Source organism: Oncorhynchus mykiss, chromosome 7, assembly GCF_013265735.2.
Source record: "Oncorhynchus mykiss isolate Arlee chromosome 7, USDA_OmykA_1.1, whole genome shotgun sequence".
Lineage (NCBI taxonomy): Eukaryota > Metazoa > Chordata > Actinopteri > Salmoniformes > Salmonidae > Oncorhynchus > Oncorhynchus mykiss.
Genome location: NC_048571.1, coordinates 2,479,296 through 2,499,704, shown reverse-complemented (window position 1 = coordinate 2,499,704; position 20,409 = coordinate 2,479,296). Strand labels below are relative to the sequence as shown.

The window sequence follows — 20,409 nt, the reverse complement described above, 5'->3', positions numbered from 1 at the left end:
CTCTGTTGAATAAAAATATATATATTATAGTAGCTAAGACCATCACAAAGAAATAAACTGAATGTGCACTGCAAACCCGGGGTGTAGGGCCTAGTCATTAGTCTACAACCTGGGGTGTAGGGCCTAGTCATTAGTCTACAACCTGAGGTGTAGGGCCTAGTCATTAGTCTACAACCTGGGGTGTAGGGCCTAGTCATTAGTCTACAACCTGAGGTGTTGGGCCTAGTCATTAGTCTACAACCTGGGGTGTAGGGCCTAATCATTAGTCTACAACCTGGGGTGTAGGGCCTAATCATTAGTCTACAACCTGGGATGTAGGGCCTAATCATTAGTCTACAACCTGGGGTGTAGGGCCTAATCATTAGTCTACAACCTGGGGTGTAGGGCCTAATCATTAGTCTACAACCTGGGGTGTAGGGCCTAATCATTAGTCTACAACCTGGGGTGTAGGGCCTAATCATTAGTCTACAACCTGGGGTGTAGGGCCTAATCATTAGTCTACAACCTGGGGTGTAGGGCCTAATCATTAGTCTACAACCTGGGGTGTAGGGCCTAATCATTAGTCTACAACCTGGGGTGTAGGGCCTAATCATTAGTCTACAACCTGGGGTGTAGGGCCTAATCATTAGTCTACAACCTGGGGTGTAGGGCCTAATCATTAGTCTACAACCTGGGGTGTAGGGCCTAATCATTAGTCTACAACCTGGGGTGTAGGGCCTAATCATTAGTCTACAACCTGGGGTGTAGGGCCTAATCATTAGTCTACAACCTGGGGTGTAGGGCCTAGTCATTAGTCTACAACCTGGGGTGTAGGGCCTAATCATTAGTCTACAACCTGGGGTGTAGGGCCTAGTCATTAGTCTACAACCTGGGGTGTAGGGCCTAGTCATTAGTCTACAACCTGGGGTGTAGGGCCTTGTCATTAGTCTACAACCTGGGGTGTAGGGCCTAATCATTAGTCTACAACCTGGGGTGTAGGGCCTAGTCATTAGTCTACAACCTGGGGTGTAGGGCCTAATCATTAGTCTACAACCTGGGGTGTAGGGCCTAATCATTAGTCTACAACCTGGGGTTTAGGGCCTAATCATTAGTCTACAACCTGGGGTGTAGGGCCTAGTCATTAGTCTACAACCTGGGGTGTAGGGCCTAATCATTAGTCTACAACCTGGGGTGTAGGGCCTAGTCATTAGTCTACAACCTGGGGTGTAGGGCCTAGTCATTAGTCTACAACCTGGGGTGTAGGGCCTAATCATTAGTCTACAACCTGGGGTGTAGGGCCTAATCATTAGTCTACAACCTGGGGTTTAGGGCCTAATCATTAGTCTACAACCTGGGGTGTAGGGCCTAATCATTAGTCTACAACCTGGGGTGTAGGGCCTAATCATTAGTCTACAACCTGGGGTGTAGGGCCTAATCATTAGTCTACAACCTGGGGTGTAGGGCCTAATCATTAGTCTACAACCTGGGGTGTAGGTCCTAATCATTAGTCTACAACCTGGGGTTTAGGGCCTAATCATTAGTCTACAACCTGGGGTGTAGGGCCTAATCATTAGTCTACAACCTGGGGTGTAGGGCCTAGTCATTAGTCTAAACAACCTGGGGTGTAGGGCCTAATCATTAGTCTACAACCTGGGGTGTAGGGCCTAATCATTAGTCTACAACCTGGGGTGTAGGGCCTAATCATTAGTCTACAACCTGGGGTGTAGGGCCTAGTCATTAGTCTACAACCTGGGGTGTAGGGCCTAATCATTAGCCTACAACCTGGGGTGTAGGGCCTAATCATTAGTCTACAACCTGGGGTGTAGGGCCTAATCATTAGTCTACAACCTGGGGTTTAGGGCCTAATCATTAGTCTACAACCTGGGGTGTAGGGCCTAATCATTAGTCTACAACCTGGGGTGTAGGGCCTAGTCATTAGTCTAAACAACCTGGGGTGTAGGGCATAATCATTAGTCTACAACCTGGGGTGTAGGGCCTAGTCATTAGTCTACAACCTGGGGTGTAGGGCCTAGTCATTAGTCTACAACCTGGGGTATAGGGCCTAATCATTAGTCTACAACCTGGGGTGTAGGGCCTAGTCATTAGTCTAAACAACCTGGGGTGTAGGGCCTAATCATTAGTCTACAACCTGGGGTGTAGGGCCTAGTCATTAGTCTACAACCTGGGGTGTAGGGCCTAGTCATTAGTCTACAACCTGGGGTATAGGGCCTAATCATTAGTCTACAACCTGGGGTGTAGGGCCCAGTCATTAGTCTACAACCTGGGGTGTAGGGCCTAATCATTAGTCTACAACCTGGGGTGTAGGGCCTAATCATTAGTCTACAACCTGGGGTGTAGGGCCTAATCATTAGTCTACAACCTGGGGTTTAGGGCCTAATCATTAGTCTACAACCTGGGGTGTAGGGCCTAATCATTAGTCTACAACCTGGGGTGTAGGGCCTAGTCATTAGTCTAAACAACCTGGGGTGTAGGGCCTAATCATTAGTCTACAACCTGGGGTGTAGGGCCTAGTCATTAGTCTACAACCTGGGGTGTAGGGCCTAGTCATTAGTCTACAACCTGGGGTATAGGGCCTAATCATTAGTCTACAACCTGGGGTGTAGGGCCTAATCATTAGTCTACAACCTGGGGTGTAGGGCCTAATCATTAGTCTACAACCTGGGGTGTAGGGCCTAATCATTAGTCTACAACCTGGGGTGTAGGGCCTAATCATTAGTCTACAACCTGGGGTTTAGGGCCTAATCATTAGTCTACAACCTGGGGTGTAGGGCCTAATCATTAGTCTACAACCTGGGGTGTAGGGCCTAGTCATTAGTCTAAACAACCTGGGGTGTAGGGCCTAATCATTAGTCTACAACCTGGGGTGTAGGGCCTAGTCATTAGTCTACAACCTGGGGTGTAGGGCCTAGTCATTAGTCTACAACCTGGGGTATAGGGCCTAATCATTAGTCTACAACCTGGGGTGTAGGGCCTAATCATTAGTCTACAACCTGGGGTGTAGGGCCTAATCATTAGTCTACAACCTGGGGTGTAGGGCCTAATCATTAGTCTACAACCTGGGGTTTAGGGTGTAATCATTAGTCTACAACCTGGGGTGTAGGGCCTAATCATTAGTCTACAACCTGGGGTGTAGGTCCTAATCATTAGTCTACAGTGCAGGCTGCTGAGGGGAGAACGGTTCATAATAATGTCTGGAATGGAGTAAATGGAATGGTATCAGAAACATGGTTTTCATGGGTGTGATACCATTCACTCCATTCCATCTATTATACTCCATTCCATCTATTACACTCCATTCCATCTATTACACTCCATTCCATCTATTATACTCCATTCCATCTATTACACTCCATTCCATCTATTATACTCCATTCCATCTATTATACTCCATTCCATCTATTACACTCCATTCCATCTATTACACTCCATTCCATCTATTACACTCCATTCCATCTATTACACTGCATTCCATCTATTACACTGCATTCCATCTATTACACTGCATTCCATCTATTACACTCCATTCCATCTATTACACTCCATTCCATCTATTACACTCCATTCCATCTATTACACTTCATTCCATCTATTACACTCCATTCCATCTATTACATTCCATTCCATCTATTACACTCCATTCCATCTATTACACTCCATTCCATCTATTACACTCCATTCCATCTATTACACTCCATTCCATCTATTACACTCCATTCCATCTATTACACTCTATTGCGGCCATTGATTAAGAGCAGTTCTCCCCTCAGCAGCCTCCACTGGTGCAGGGTTAGATGGTGATGCAATTTATGATTTTCGCCCCTCCCCTTTTTAACCTAACTGTTCAATCCGCAACTCTGACCTGCAAAAGGCAACAATACGGAACACGGCGTCTAGTCTGCCGGAAACACACGAAGAAGAAGAAGAGGGTTTAGCCGCTAGCTAGCTAGCTAACTGACTTAGCATTTACAATAGCTACAACAAGCGCCACACGTAGCAATATGTTTTCTTCTTCTAGATCATCACATTTAAGGCTAGTTGAGGGTCTCGTTTTAATTCGTAGCTAATGCGCCAGCAACAACGAAAGATAATAGAGTTGATACCCCCCTTTTTTCTGATGTAGCTAGTTAGCGTAACATGTTAGGATAGCTAGCTGTTAAAACGTTAGCAAACTAACCTTAGCTAGCCATCTGGTTAGATAGTTAGCAGCGTGACTAGCTAGCTATTTTAGTTAAACCTTCATCCTTGGACCTAGTTTACCAAAACGTAGCTTGACCAGCTTTGAGTTGACTAAACTGGGTTTAATGGGATGTACTCAATGTGCTTATAATCTCATTGAAAATAAACGATAGCTAAGCTATCACACGTTAGCTATCTACTTCCGGCAGCATTATGTGCAATGTATCTTCTCTTTACCTGTGAGAGATATTTACGTACGATTCTTCTCTTTTTTTCTTTCTTCTTCTTCAAATATCAAACGTTTTTCGAAACTCAGTCATAACCAGTCAACCCGATGACAAGTTGATGTTTTCAGTCATTTCTCTTGTCACAACATGCCAGTGTGTGTTGTTTTGGTCCCTCAGAAAGCACTGGGAGTTTACACGGCGTTGTCAGGACGACGGGGAGAGACTTTTTTTGTGTATCTGACTCAAGTCCGCCACCCACTGGACAACCATGGGTATTACAACATAATGATAATAGACCACACCAATAGGAAGAATATTTTAATTGTTGAGTCACAATGATGGCAATACTATATAACAACATCCCCCTCAGCAGGAGCCTACATATTATGTTACAAACACCCAGCCTACAAGGCTTTTATTAATCACCAGTTAGGGTGGACAATGTCCCTTAATAAATTATACAAAAATACATTTGAACATTGGAAGGAGGGAAAATAAATGCATTCATAATATGTATATGTATGCTACTACAGATCCCAGAGTGCATTGCTGGGATGGGAGGAAGTGGTGTCGACCCCCCAAAAAACGTCCTGAGCACCTGTTGCACAGATCCACCCCATGAGAGCTCTCAATGTCAGGATAATAAGTGGGGATCTCTCCAGTAACAGGGATGAATGAGGATGCTGATTGGTGTATGTGTGTATGTGTGTATGTATGTATGTGTGTGTGTATGCTTGCGTGAGAACGGGGGGGGGGGGAAGAAATATATATAACCTGTCAGTGTGAATATTGATGTGTTGTCTGAGTCTATTCATCCTCTCACTGTGCATATAGGAGTGTTGTATCTGTGTATTTATCCTCTCACTGTGCATATAGGAGTGTTGTATCTGTGTATTTATCCTGTCAGGGTGCATATAGGAGTGTTGTATCTGTGTATTTATCCTCTCACTGTGCATATAGGAGTGTTGTATCTGTGTATTTATCCTGTCAGTGTGCATATAGGAGTGTTGTGTCTGAGTCTATAACCTGTCAGTGTGCATATAGGAGTGTTGTATCTGTGTATTTATCCTGTCAGTGTGCATATAGGAGTGTTGTATCTGTGTATTTATCCTGTCAGTGTGCATATAGGAGTGTTGTATCTGTGTATTTATCCTGTCAGGGTGCATATAGGAGTGGTGTATCTGTGTATTTATCCTGTCAGGGTGCATATAGGAGTGTTGTATCTGTGTATTTATCCTGTCAGGGTGCATATAGGAGTGTTGTATCTGTGTATTTATCCTGTCAGGGTGCATATAGGAGTGGTGTATCTGTGTATTTATCCTGTCAGGGTGCATATAGGAGTGTTGTATCTGTGTATTTATCCTGTCAGGGTGCATATAGGAGTGTTGTATCTGTGTATTTATCCTGTCAGGGTGCATATAGGAGTGTTGTATCTGTGTATTTATCCTGTCAGGGTGCATATAGGAGTGTTGTATCTGTGTATTTATCCTGTCAGGGTGCATATAGGAGTGTTGTATCTGTGTATTTATCCTGTCAGGGTGCATATAGGAGTGTTGTATCTGTGTATTCATCCTGTCAGGGTGCATATAGGAGTGTTGTATCTGTGTATTTATCCTGTCAGGGTGCATATAGGAGTGTTGTATCTGTGTATTCATCCTGTCAGGGTGCATATAGGAGTGTTGTATCTGTGTATTCATCCTGTCAGGGTGCATATAGGAGTGTTGTATCTGTGTATTCATCCTGTCAGGGTGCATATAGGAGTGTTGTATCTGTGTATTTATCCTGTCAGGGTGCATATAGGAGTGTTGTATCTGTGTATTCATCCTGTCAGGGTGCATATAGGAGTGTTGTATCTGTGTATTCATCCTGTCAGGGTGCATATAGGAGTGTTGTATCTGTGTATTCATCCTGTCAGGGTGCATATAGGAGTGTTGTATCTGTGTATTTATCCTGTCAGGGTGCATATAGGAGTGTTGTATCTGTGTATTCATCCTGTCAGGGTGCATATAGGAGTGTTGTATCTGTGTATTCATCCTGTCAGTGTGCATATAGGAGTGTTGTATTTCCTACCATGGTTCCATCATGCTTTCCAAAGGCCCTTTGGTCCACAATACATCAACCTACATTAGTACCCAGAACAACAGGACAGGAAATATAGAATATTCAGGGTTCTACAGGAACCTCCAGGAGGGTTTCTCTCCAGGAACAGGATTGGAGTTAAAACCTACAGGAGGGTCTCGCTCCAGGAACAGGGTTGGAGTTAAAACCTCCTGGAAGGTTTCTCTCCAGGAACAGGGTTGGAGTTAAAAAACTACAGGAGGGTTTCTCTCCAGGAACAGGATTGGAGTTAAAACCTCCCGGAAGGTCTCTCTCCAGGAACAGGGCTGGAGTTAAAACCTACAGGAGGGTTTCTCTCCAGGAACAGGGTTGGAGTTAAAACCTCCAGGAGGGTATCTCTCCAGGAACAGGGTTGGAGTTAAAACCTACAGGAGGGTCTCTCTCCAGGAACAGGGCTGGAGTTAAAACCTACAGGAGGGTTTCTCTCCAGGAACAGGGTTGGAGTTAAAACCTACAGGAGGGTCTCTCTCCAGGAACAGGGCTGGAGTTAAAACCTACAGGAGGGTCTCGCTCGAGTAACAGGGTTGGAGTTAAAACCTCCAGGAGGGTCTCTCTCCAGGAACAGGGCTGGAGTTAAAACCTACAGGAGGGTCTCGCTCCAGGAACAGGGCTGGAGTTAAAACCTACAGGAGGGTCTCTCTCCAGGAACAGGGCTGGAGTTAAAACCTCCAGGAGGGTTTCTCTCCAGGAACAGGGTTGGAGTTAAAACCTCCAGGAGGGTCTCTCTCCAGGAACAGGGCTGGAGTTAAAACCTACAGGAGGGTCTCGCTCCAGGAACAGGGCTGGAGTTAAAACCTACAGGAGGGTCTCTCTCCAGGAACAGGGCTGGAGTTAAAACCTACAGGAGGGTCTCGCTCCAGGAACAGGGCTGGAGTTAAAACCTCCAGGAGGGTCTCTCTCCAGGAACAGGGCTGGAGTTTAAACCTCCAGGAACAGGGCTGGAGATGCTCTAGATGCTCAAGCACTATGGATTGTACTTCCGTCAAAGTAAAGTATTTCTTATGGTACATGTCTGAGGTTGTTTTCGGTTTGTGATTTGTTGTGGAGTGGAGTTGCACTCTTCTCCTTGTTCTACAAGTGAGGAAACTGTAGCCTGGTCCCAGATCTGTTGATGCCCTTGACTACTCTGTCCTTGTCAAGCCAAACAAGGCCATGAGTAACGAAGCACGACATAGCAGAAACAGACTGTCAGTCAGTCAGCTAAGGACACTGCATATTGCTGAGTAAAGACAAAGATTGTGGATGAAAACTAAACAAAGATGTCTGTTCAAACTGAACAAGGATGTTCAAACTGAACAAGGATGTCTAATCAAACTGAACAAGGATGTCTAATCAAACTGAACATGACTTTTCCACAAATACTTCACATATTATGGTTGATGATGGATTATACATTTATAAAATCAGATGACATTCACTTGTCTTCTCTTTGCTCCAAAATCTCCTCCACATTGTCCTTTCTCTTCCAGTTGGTTCAGAATCTCCTCCACATTGTCCTTTCTCTTCCTATTGGTCAGAATCTCCTCCACATTGTCCATTATTTTCCTATTGGTCAGAATCTCCTCCACATTGTCCTTTCTCTTCCAGTTGGTCAGAATCTCCTTCACATTGTCCTTTATTTTCCTATTGGTCAGAATCTCCTCCACATTGTCCTTTCTCTTCCTATTGGTCAGAATCTGCTGCTTGATAATTGAACAAGGAAACAAAACATCTGAAATAAATAAGACACATTTAATCATCCCATTTTTTTGTCAAAAGTAGTGGTCTCTAAACGGAGAGTCCTGTTTCAGTCTGTCTCCGTCCACCTGATTGGAGGAAGACCCATCAGTGCACTTGTCTCTCCATGTGCTTCGTACTGCGCGTGTCTGTCCTAAACGGAGAGTCCTGTTTCAGTCCGTCTCCGTCCACCTGATTGGAGGAAGACCCATCAGTGCACTTGCCTCTCCATGTGCTTGGTACTGCGCGTGTCTGTCCTAAACGGTGCACCATGAAGGGAAAAGGGTGCTGTTCAGGACGTGGGCTGAAACTACCTCCATCTCAAGTCTTCTGGATCAGGGACAGAAGCCTCCTTGGTAAAAACCAATGTAGTCCGCGGGTAACAGTTCACCAGTCCGACCGAGAGAACATCTAGAATTTTAGAAACAAGCGTTTCTTATTAAACGAGTTCAGCTAATCGCTCTCTGTTTTCAGTTTGTTTTCTTTTCCGTTCGGTGCCAAATGAACACACCCAGGCCTGTCTGTCTGTCTGTGCGGTCCTAGCGTTCTGGGGGTTGGTTTAGATGTGGAAGCCGTTGTGTTGGACGGTGAGGAACTGTAGACGGAGACTCTGAATGCTGCTCACTATCCTCCTCTGGTGGCCAATCAGAGACACACCGATACGCCTGATGTCCCTGAGGACAAGAGATACAGACACTATATGAGTTAGGTTCACTGTTTAGAGGAGATACAGACACTATATGAGGTAGGTTAACTGTTTAGGATACAGACACTATATGAGTTAGGTTAACTGTTTAGAGGAGATACAGACACTATATGAGTTAGGTTAACTGTTTAGAGGAGATACAGACACTATATGAGTTAGGTTAACTGTTTAGAGAGGATACAGACATTATATGAGTTAGGTTAACTGTTTAGAGAGGATACAGACACTATATGAGTTAGGTTAACTGTTTAGAGGAGATACAGACACTATATGAGTTAGGTTAACTGTTTAGAGAGGATACAGACATTATATGAGTTAGGTTAACTGTTTAGAGGAGATACAGACACTATATGAGTTAGGTTAACTGTTTAGAGGAGATACAGACACTATATGAGTTAGGTTAACTGTTTAGGATACAGACACTATATGAGTTAGGTTAACTGTTTAGAGAGGATACAGACACTATATGAGTTAGGTTAACTGTTTAGAGAGGATATAGACACTATATGAGTTAGGTTAACTGTTTAGAGGAGATACAGACACTATATGAGATAGGTTAACTGTTTAGAGAGGATACAGACACTATATGAGTTAGGTTAACTGTTTAGAGAGGATACAGACACTATATGAGTTAGGTTAACTGTTTAGAGGAGATACAGACACTATATGAGTTAGGTTAACTGTTTAGAGAGGATACAGACACTATATGAGTTAGGTTAACTGTTTAGAGGAGATACAGACACTATATGAGTTAGGTTAACTGTTTAGAGAGGATACAGACACTATATGAGTTAGGTTAACTGTTTAGAGAGGATACAGACACTATATGAGTTAGGTTAACTGTTTAGAGAGGATACAGACACTACATGAGTTAGGTTAACTGTTTAGAGAGGATACAGACACTATATGAGTTAGGTTAACTGTTTAGAGGAGATACAGACACTATATGAGTTAGGTTAACTGTTTAGAGAGGATACAGACACTATATGAGTTAGGTTAACTGTTTAGGATACAGACACTATATGAGTTAGGTTAAAACCTCTTACTTCTACCCCCTCCTTTTTTCGAACATTCTGTTAAAAATCGCAGACACTATATGAGTTAGGTTCACTGTTTAGAGGAGATACAGACACTATATGAGGTAGGTTAACTGTTTAGAGGAGATACAGACACTATATGAGTTAGGTTAACTGTTTAGAGGAGATACAGACACTATATGAGTTAGGTTAACTGTTTAGAGGAGATACAGACACTATATGAGTTAGGTTAACTGTTTAGAGAGGATACAGACACTATATGAGTTAGGTTAACTGTTTAGAGGAGATACAGACACTATATGAGTTAGGTTAACTGTTTAGAGAGGATACAGACACTATATGAGTTAGGTTAACTGTTTAGAGGAGATACAGACACTATATGAGTTAGGTTAACTGTTTAGAGGAGATACAGACACTATATGAGTTAGGTTAACTGTTTAGAGAGGATACAGACACTATATGAGTTAGGTTAACTGTTTAGAGAGGATACAGACACTATATGAGTTAGGTTAACTGTTTAGAGAGGATACAGACACTATATGAGTTAGGTTAACTGTTTAGAGAGGATACAGACACTATATGAGTTAGGTTAACTGTTTAGAGAGGATACATACACTATATGAGTTAGGTTAACTGTTTAGAGAGGATACAGACACTATATGAGTTAGGTTAACTGTTTAGAGAGGATACAGACACTATATGAGTTAGGTTAACTGTTTAGAGAGGATACAGACACTATATGAGTTAGGTTAACTGTTTAGAGAGGATACAGACACTATATGAGTTAGGTTAACTGTTTAGAGAGGATACAGACACTATATGAGTTAGGTTAACTGTTTAGAGAGGATACAGACACTATATGAGTTAGGTTAACTGTTTAGAGGAGATACAGACACTATATGAGTTAGGTTAACTGTTTAGAGGAGATACAGACACTATATGAGTTAGGTTAACTGTTTAGAGAGGATACAGACACTATATGAGTTAGGTTAACTGTTTAGAGGAGATACAGACACTATATGAGTTAGGTTAACTGTTTAGAGAGGATACAGACACTATATGAGTTAGGTTAACTGTTTAGAGGAGATACAGTACATCAGTTAGATTAACTTAATAACTGAAGTTTGGTTCCTAAATGCGTGTGGTAGCAGAATCAGAATCCTTTAGGTAACATTTATAAATAAGATGTTTTATTCATTTTCACAAGTATGCTTATGTGGGAAAAGTTCATTTTCCCATTGGGGAGAGGTTAGGCCTGTCTTCTTATGGGAATGTGTCTAACTATTTACATGTCCCCTCTGAGGTTGCCCTTATCTTGATTTACTATATATGACCTGAGAGGCTCACTGTCTCTCTGTGATCTTGTCCAGGAGGGATTGTATTTGATATATGCCATTGGATGAGGTAATGTTTTTGGTCCTAAGTGGTACCAAGAACGAGATAGGAACTTAGTTTAGGAGACCAAACTGAACAATAATTTATAGCCAATGCTGTCTGGCTATGTGTCTTTGCTATAAAGGATCTCAGTTGCCAATGTGTAAGCACTCTCAGATAATTCATTTATAGACACTGAATTGATCTGAGAGTCAAACAGGGCTATGGTGAAGCTCATATAATTAAAGATGGACTTTATGATAACTCTGACTTGTGTGTGGTTTGCTCTCTCATGATTTGGTAATACAGGAAATTTCCACGACATTTGGCAACGAGGAAGGGATAATGAATCTTCACTTGGTGACCGTTCCTGACGATCTAGGTAAATAAATTGTGCACGAGAGATCCCTCAAACTCGGGATCTTAGGGAAACCACACTTCGGGAACGAAGCAGATGGACCAACCTTTGATCTGAGAGGAAGCAAGCCGAGTGGATAACACATCTCGAACTGAGTTTTTCTTAAGAAAAAGGTGAGCGAACCACACACAGATTTGAAGTCTATGCTGTTTAAATATGCCTGTTACGTATACTCTGAGCGTGAATTCCTTTGTAAGGAAGGCACCTTGGCGGCGTAAGCAGGGCCGAGTCAGAGGAGAGTAATCTGAGAGTTTGTGGACTCAAAAGATACTCTGCCACTGTCCGGTTGCGAGTGACCAAGAGCTGTCCTGACACTGAATTGATCACAGTGGGGATTGGTGCGGTCTGTAGGGGTGAGGGGCCAGGGGACTGACTGTGTGTTCTGTGTGAAACATGGCACTTGGTGAAGCCCTATTGGAAGAAGGACCTCACTCTGTGTGTCTGTGTGATTGTCTAAGTGACCCTCAGAAGTGGTGAATTCCAATTATTTTAAATGTGCTAGCCAGGTATGCCCTGGGTTACTCTGTGTGAGTATTTTGTTATGGGATCACTAGGTAATAGTTGTCGGACTGTTCTGTGTGAGCGGGGTAGGTTGACTCTGTGTGAGTAACCTTTCAAGGATGTTCTGATGTTCTGTGTGAACGTCTGACCAGTTCTGTGTGAACATCTGACCAGTTCTGTGTGAACATCTGACCAATCCTGTGTGGGTTGAATCCTTAAAGTTCTGTGTGAACATCTGACCAATCCTGTGTGGGTTGAATCCTTAAAGTTCTGTGTGAACATCTGACCAGTTCTGTGTGGGTTGAATCCTTAAAGTTCTGTGTGAACATCTGACCAGTTCTGTGTGAACATCTGACCAATCCTGTGTGGGTGATCCTTAAAGTTCTGTGTGCACGTCTGACCAGTTCTGTGTGGGTGATCCTTAAAGTTCTGTGTGAACATCTGACCAATCCTGTGTGGGTGATCCTTAAAGTTCTGTGTGAGTACCTAAGATTTCTTATGTTTTATATGGATTCTGTGAATTATTTGAAATTATGATCAATTGTATGTGTGTATAATCAGTTACTAGAGATTTGATAAAGTAATGCTGAGAATATAATTAGATACAATTTAAACCACCCATTCGTAGATTTGGGTTGGTATCTTAAATGGATAATTTGATGAAAATTAGGTTTTAAGCACTATTAAACTAGTCTACAAAATCTGGGAAATTGAGCTCTAGAAACTGATTAGAGTGTGTCCACTTTTGGTTATCTTACCCTAACAATGTAACTATAGAAAGCATATTGATTATCTACGTCTGGGTACAACATTTGAAATGTCATAGATGTTGGTGAGGGTCTGGGCAGGGTGATGTTGGTGAGGGTCTGGGCATGATGATGTTGTGGATGTTGGTGAGGTTAGTTTGTATGCGGGTGCTTTGTATTGTAAAAATAAGATGAACTCAATAATACACAGTAGATTGAAGTTATATTGATTAAATAAATAATCTCTGGTCAGAATACAGGGAATAGGCTGCTATTTGGGGAGCAGCCGGTATCTCCTGATCCACTCACTCTAGACTCATGGTGGAGACAGAGTCCAGGGTGGTGAACCCTGCTGCCAGGAACTGGTTCTTGTATTGGCTCATCTTGATGGAGTCCAGCCAATCACCGATGGAGATGAACAGAGGGTAGTCCGGCACGTCCTCCAGTGATTCTGGAAAACTGAGTCGATACAGAGAGGAAGAGAAATGGGAGATATGAGAGACGGAGCTGGTGGTGCCAAACGCTGAGGTTACTAGCTGCTAATAGGCCAGCCAAATGCGTAGGTTACTAGCTGCTAACAGGCCAGCCAAATGCTTAGGTTACTAGCTGCTAATAGGCCAGCCAAATGCGTAGGTTACTAGCTGCTAACAGGCCAGCCAAATGCTTAGGTTACTAGCTGCTAACAGGCCATTCAAATGCTTAGGGTTGATAATACGACCAGGATGGGTTGATATTTTGACCAGGATGGGTTGATACTATAACCAGGATTTGTTGATAATATGACCAGGATGGGTTTATAATACGACCAGGATGGGATGATAATATTACCAGGATGGGTTGATAATATTACCAGGATTGGCTGATAACAGGACCGGGATGGGTTGATAATACGACCAGGATGGGTTGATAATATGGGTTGATACTATGACCAGGATGGGTTGATAATATATCCAGGATGGGTTGATAATATGACCAGGATGGGCTGATAATATGGGTTGATACTATGACCAGGATGGGTTGATAATATAACCAGGATGGGTTGATAATATGGATTGATACTATGACCAGGATGGGTTGATAATATTACCAGGATGGGTTGATAATATGACCAGGATGGGTTGATAATATAACCAGGATGGGTTGATAATATGACCAGGATGGGTTGATAATATGACCAGGATGGGTTGATAATATGACCAAGATGGGTTGATACTATAACAAGGATGGGTTGATAATATGACCAGGATGGGCTGATAATATGGGTTGATACTATGACCAGGATGGTTTGATCATATGACCAGGATGGGTTGATCATATGGGTTGATACTATGACCAGGATGGGTTGATAATATGACCAGGATGGGTTGATAATATAACCAGGATGGGTTGATAACACGACCAGGATGGGTTGATAATATAACCAGGAATGGTTGATAATATAACCAGGATGAGTTGATAATATAACCAGGATGGGTTGATAATACGACCAGGATGGGTTGATAATATGGGTTTATAATATAACCAGGATGTGTTGATAATATAACCAGGATGGGTTGATAATATGACCAGGATGGGTTGATAATATAACCAGGGTGGGTTGATAATATGACCAGGATGGGTTGATAATATGACCAGGATGGGTTGATAATATGACCAGGATGGGTTGATAATATGACCAGGATGGGTTGATAATATGGCCAGGATGGGTTGATAATATGACCAGGATGGGTTGATAATATAACCAGGATGGTTTGATAATATGGATGATAATATAACCAGGATGGGTTGATAATATAACCAGGATGGGTTGATAATATGGGTTGATAATGCGACCAGGTTGGGTTGATAATATGACCAGGATGGGTTGATAATATAACCAGGATGGGTTGATAATATAACCAGGATGGGTTGATAATACGACCAGGATGGGTTGATACTATAACCAGGATGGGTTGATAATATGACCAGGATGGGTTGATAATATGACCAGGATGGGTTGATAATATGACCAGGATGGGTTGATAATATGGGTTGATAATATAACCAGGATGGGTTGATACTATAACCAGGATGGGTTGACAATATGACCAGGATGGGTTGATAATATAACCAGGATGGGTTGATAATATGGGTTGATAATGGGACCAGGATGGGTTGATAATATAACCAGGATGGGTTGATACTATAACCAGGATGGGTTGATAATATGGGTTGATAATATAACCAGGATGGGTTGATACTATAACCAGGATGGGTTGATAATATGGGTTGATAATATGACCAGGATGGGTTGATACTATAACCAGGATGGGTTGATAATATAACCAGGATGGGTTGATAATATGACCAGGATGGGTTGATAATATAACCAGGATGGGTTGACAATATGACCAGGATGGGTTGATAATATAACCAGGATGGGTTGATAATATGGGTTGATAATGGGACCAGGATGGGTTGATAATATAACCAGGATGGGTTGATACTATAACCAGGATTGGTTGATAATATGGGTTGATAATATAACCAGGATGGGTTGATACTATAACCAGGATGGGTTGATAATATGGGTTGATAATATGACCAGGATGGGTTGATACTATAACCAGGATGGGTTGATAATATAACCAGGATGGGTTGATAATATGACCAGAATGGGTTGATAATATAACCAGGATGGGTTGATAATACGACCAGGATGGGTTGATAATAAGACCAGGATGGGTTGATAATGCGACCAGGATTGGTTGATAATGCAACCAGGATGGGTTGATAATATGACCAGGATGGGTTGATAATTTAACCACGATGGGTTGATAATATAACCAGGATTGGTTGATAATACGACCAGGATGGGTTGATAATATGACCAGGATGTGTTGATAATATGACCAGGATTGTGCCTTTGGCTTCTGGACATTGAAAGAAAGTTGATATGAAATGCTGGTGAGAAATAATACTATGAGGAAGTCTGTATATAATAACGGTCTCTAAGTTTCTACGGATGGATATTGGCCAGGCTACCTCGAAGTTAGACTGATTATTAATTGAACTGAAGTTAAATGTCTCAAGGTTTCAAACAATTATACTGCCTATGTACTGTATTCTACTCCTCTAACTAGACTATGTACTGTATGCTGCTCCTCTATCTAGGCTATGTACTGTATTCTACTCCTCTATCTAGACTATGTACTGTATTCTACTCCCCTAACTAGACTATGTACTGTATTCTACTCCTCTATCTAGACTATGTACTGTATTCTACTCCTCTATCTAGACTATGTACTGTATTCGACTCCTGTTCTGCTCCTCTATCTAGACTATGTACTGTATTCTACTCCTCTATCTAGACTATGTACTGTATTCTGCTCCTCTATCTAGACTATGTACTGTATTCTACTCCTCTATCTAGACTATGTACTGTATTCTACTCCTCTATCTAGATTATGTACTGTATTCTACTCCTCTATCTAGACTATGTACTGTATTCTACTCCTCTAACTAGACTATGTACTGTATTCTGCTCCTATAACTAGACTATGTACTGTATTCTACTCCTCTATCTAGACTATGTACTGTATTCTACTCCTCTATCTAGATTATGTACTGTATTCTACTCCTCTATCTAGACTATGTACTGTATTCTGCTCCTCTATCTAGACTATGTACTGTATTCTGCTGCTCCTATAACTAGACTATGTACTGTATTCGACTCCTGTTCTGCTCCTCTAACCAGACTATGTACTGTATTCTACTCCTCTATTTAGACTATGTACTGTATTCTGCTCCCGTTCTACTCCTCTATCTAGACTATGTACTGTATTCTACTCCTATAACTAGACTATGTACTGTATTCGACTCCTGTTCTGCTCCTCTATCTAGACTATGTACTGTATTCTACTCCTCTAACTAGACTATGTACTGTATTCTACTCCTCTATTTAGACTATGTACTGTATTCTGCTCCCGTTCTACTCCTCTATCTAGACTATGTACTGTATTCTACTCCTCTATCTAGACTATGTACTGTATTCTACTCCTCTAACTAGACTATGTACTGTATTCTACTCCTCTATCTAGACTATGTACTGTATTCTACTCCTCTATCTAGACTATGTACTGTATTCTACTCCACTATCTAGACTATGTACTGTATTCTACTCCTCTAACTAGACTATGTACTGTATTCTACTCCTCTACCTAGACTATGTACTGTATTCTACTCCTCTAACTAGACTATGTACTGTATTCTACTCCTCTAACTAGACTATGTACTGTATTCTACTCCTCTAACTAGACTATGTACTGTATTCTACTCCTCTATCTAGACTATGTACTGTATTCTACTCCTCTATCTCAAATCAAATCAAATCAAATCAAATCAAATCAAATTTTATTTGTCACATACACATGGTTAGCAGATGTTAATGCGAGTGTAGCGAAATGCTTGTGCTTCTAGTTCCGACAATGCAGTAATAACAAGTAATCTAACTAACAATTCCAAAACTACTGTCTTGTACACAGTGTAAGGGGATAAAGAATATGTACATAAGGATATATGAATGAGTGATGGTACAGAGCAGCATAGGCAAGATACAGTAGATGGTATCGGGTACAGTATGTACAATGAGATGAGTATGTAAACAAAGTGGCATAGTATAGTATAAAGTGGCTAGTGATACATGTATTACATAAGGATACCGTCGATGATATAGAGTACAGTATATACGTATGCGTATGAGATGAATAATGTAGGGTAAGTAACATTTATATAAGGTAGCATTGTTTAAAGTGGCTAGTGATATATTTACATCATTTCCCATCAATTCCCATTATTAAAGTGGCTGGAGTTGAGTCAGTGTCAGTGTGTTGGCAGCAGCCACTCAGTGTTAGTGGTGGCTGTTTAACAGTCTGATGGCCTTGAGATAGAAGCTGTTTTTCAGTCTCTCGGTCCCAGCTTTGATGCACCTGTACTGACCTCGCCTTCTGGATGATAGCGGGGTGAACAGGCAGTGGCTCGGGTGGTTGATGTCCTTGATGATCTTTATGGCCTTCCTGTGACATCGGGTGGTGTAGGTGTCCTGGAGGGCAGGTAGTTTGCCCCCGGTGATGCGTTGTGCAGACCTCACTACCCTCTGGAGAGCCTTACGGTTGAGGGCGGTGCAGTTGCCATACCAGGCGGTGATACAGCCCGCCAGGATGCTCTCGATTGTGCATCTGTAGAAGTTTGTGAGTGCTTTTGGTGACAAGCCGAATTTCTTCAGCCTCCTGAGGTTGAAGAGGCGCTGCTGCGCCTTCTTCACGATGCTGTCTGTGTGAGTGGACCAATTCAGTTTGTCTGTGATGTGTATGCCGAGGAACTTAAAACTTGCTACCCTCTCCACTACTGTTCCATCGATGTGGATAGGGGGGTGTTCCCTCTGCTGTTTCCTGAAGTCCACAATCATCTCCTTAGTTTTGTTGACGTTGAGTGTGAGGTTGTTTTCCTGACACCACACTCCGAGGGCCCTCACCTCCTCCCTGTAGGCCGTCTCATCGTTGTTGGTAATCAAGCCTACCACTGTTGTGTCGTCCGCAAACTTGATGATTGAGTTGGAGGCGTGCGTGGCCACGCAGTCGTGGGTGAACAGGGAGTACAGGAGAGGGCTCAGAACGCAACCTTGTGGGGCCCCAGTGTTGAGGATCAGCGGGGAGGAGATGTTGTTGCCTACCCTCACCACCTGGGGGCGGCCCGTCAGGAAGTCCAGTACCCAGTTGCACAGGGCGGGGTCGAGACCCAGGGTCTCGAGCTTGATGACGAGCTTGGAGGGTACTATGGTGTTGAATGCCGAGCTGTAGTCGATGAACAGCATTCTCACATAGGTATTCCTCTTGTCCAGATGGGTTAGGGCAGTGTGCAGTGTGGTTGAGATTGCATCGTCTGTGGACCTATTTGGGCGGTAAGCAAATTGGAGTGGGTCTAGGGTGTCAGGTAGGGTGGAGGTGATATGGTCCTTGACTAGTCTCTCAAAGCACTTCATGATGACGGATGTGAGTGCTACGGGGCGGTAGTCATTTAGCTCAGTTACCTTAGCTTTCTTGGGAACAGGAACAATGGTGGCCCTCTTGAAGCATGTGGGAACAGCAGACTGGTATAGGGATTGATTGAATATGTCCGTAAACACACCGGCCAGCTGGTCTGCGCATGCTCTGAGGGCGCGGCTGGGGATGCCATCTGGGCCTGCAGCCTTGCGAGGGTTAACACGTTTAAATGTCTTACTCACCTCGGCTGCAGTGAAGGAGAGACCGCATGTTTTCGTTGCAGGCCGTGTCAGTGGCACTGTATTGTCCTCAAAGCGGGCAAAAAAGTTATTTAGTCTGCCTGGGAGCAAGACATCCTGGTCCGTGACTGGGCTGGGTTTCTTCCTGTAGTCCGTGATTGACTGTAGACCCTGCCACATGCCTCTTGTGTCTGAGCCGTTGAATTGAGATTCTACTTTGTCTCTGTACTGGCGCTTAGCTTGTTTGATAGCCTTGCGGAGGGAATAGCTGCACTGTTTGTATTCGGTCTAGACTATGTACTGTATTCTACTCCTCTAACTAGACTATGTACTGTATTCTACTCCTCTATCTAGACTATGTACTGTATTCTACTCCTCTACCTAGACTATGTACTGTATTCTACTCCTCTAACTAGACTATGTACTGTATTCTACTCCTCTATCTAGACTATGTACTGTATTCTACTCCTCTATCTAGACTATGTACTGTATTCTACTCCTCTACCTAGACTATGTACTGTATTCTACTCCTCTATCTAGACTATGTACTGTATTCTGCTCCTCTATCTAGACTATGTACTGTATTCTACTCCTCTACCTAGACTATGTACTGTATTCTACTCCTCTAACTAGACTATGTACTGTATTCTACTCCTCTATCTAGACTATGTATTGTATTCTACTCCTCTACCTAGACTATGTACTGTATTCTACTCCACTATCTAGACTATGTACTGTATTCTACTCCTCTAACTAGACTATGTACTGTATTCTACTCCTCTATCTAGACTATGTACTGTATTCTACTCCTCTACCTAGACTATGTACTGTATTCTACTCCACTATCTAGACTATGTACTGTATTCTACTCCTCTAACTAGACTATGTACTGTATTCTACTCCTCTATCTAGACTATGTACTGTATTCTACTCCTCTACCTAGACTATGTACTGTATTCTGCTCCTCTATCTAGACTATGTACTGTATTCTACTCCTCTAACTAGACTATGTACTGTATTCTACTCCTCTAACTAGACTATGTACTGTATTCTACTCCTCTATCTAGACTATGTACTGTATTCTACTCCTCTACCTAGACTATGTACTGTATTCTACTCCACTATCTAGAC

At 42.6% G+C, this 20,409-nt stretch overlaps 2 protein-coding genes across 2 annotated transcripts in view; both read right to left on the bottom strand.

Annotated features, from left to right (window-relative positions):
* Positions 1-4,708: 4,708 nt before the first annotated feature.
* LOC118965209 (LIM domain-containing protein A-like) lies at positions 4,709-6,638 on the bottom strand. The gene is made up of 2 exons (XM_036982085.1): positions 5,430-6,638; positions 4,709-5,387 (listed from the first exon to the last, which is right to left on the bottom strand). Exons 1-2 carry the CDS (start codon positions 6,449-6,451, stop codon positions 4,931-4,933), a joined length of 1,479 nt encoding a protein of 492 aa, XP_036837980.1. The 5' UTR covers positions 6,452-6,638; the 3' UTR covers positions 4,709-4,930.
* Positions 6,639-7,857: 1,219 nt separating this feature from the next.
* LOC110512129 (ephrin type-A receptor 6-like) overlaps positions 7,858-20,409 on the bottom strand; it is a 40,976-nt gene continuing 28,424 nt past the window's right edge. The window contains exons 12-13 of the mRNA XM_036982084.1: positions 13,329-13,478; positions 7,858-8,911 (exon numbers count right to left, since the gene is read on the bottom strand). Coding sequence (XP_036837979.1) covers positions 8,797-8,911; positions 13,329-13,478 — 265 coding nt within the window. The 3' untranslated portion in view covers positions 7,858-8,796. The remainder of the gene's footprint in view (positions 8,912-13,328; positions 13,479-20,409) is intronic.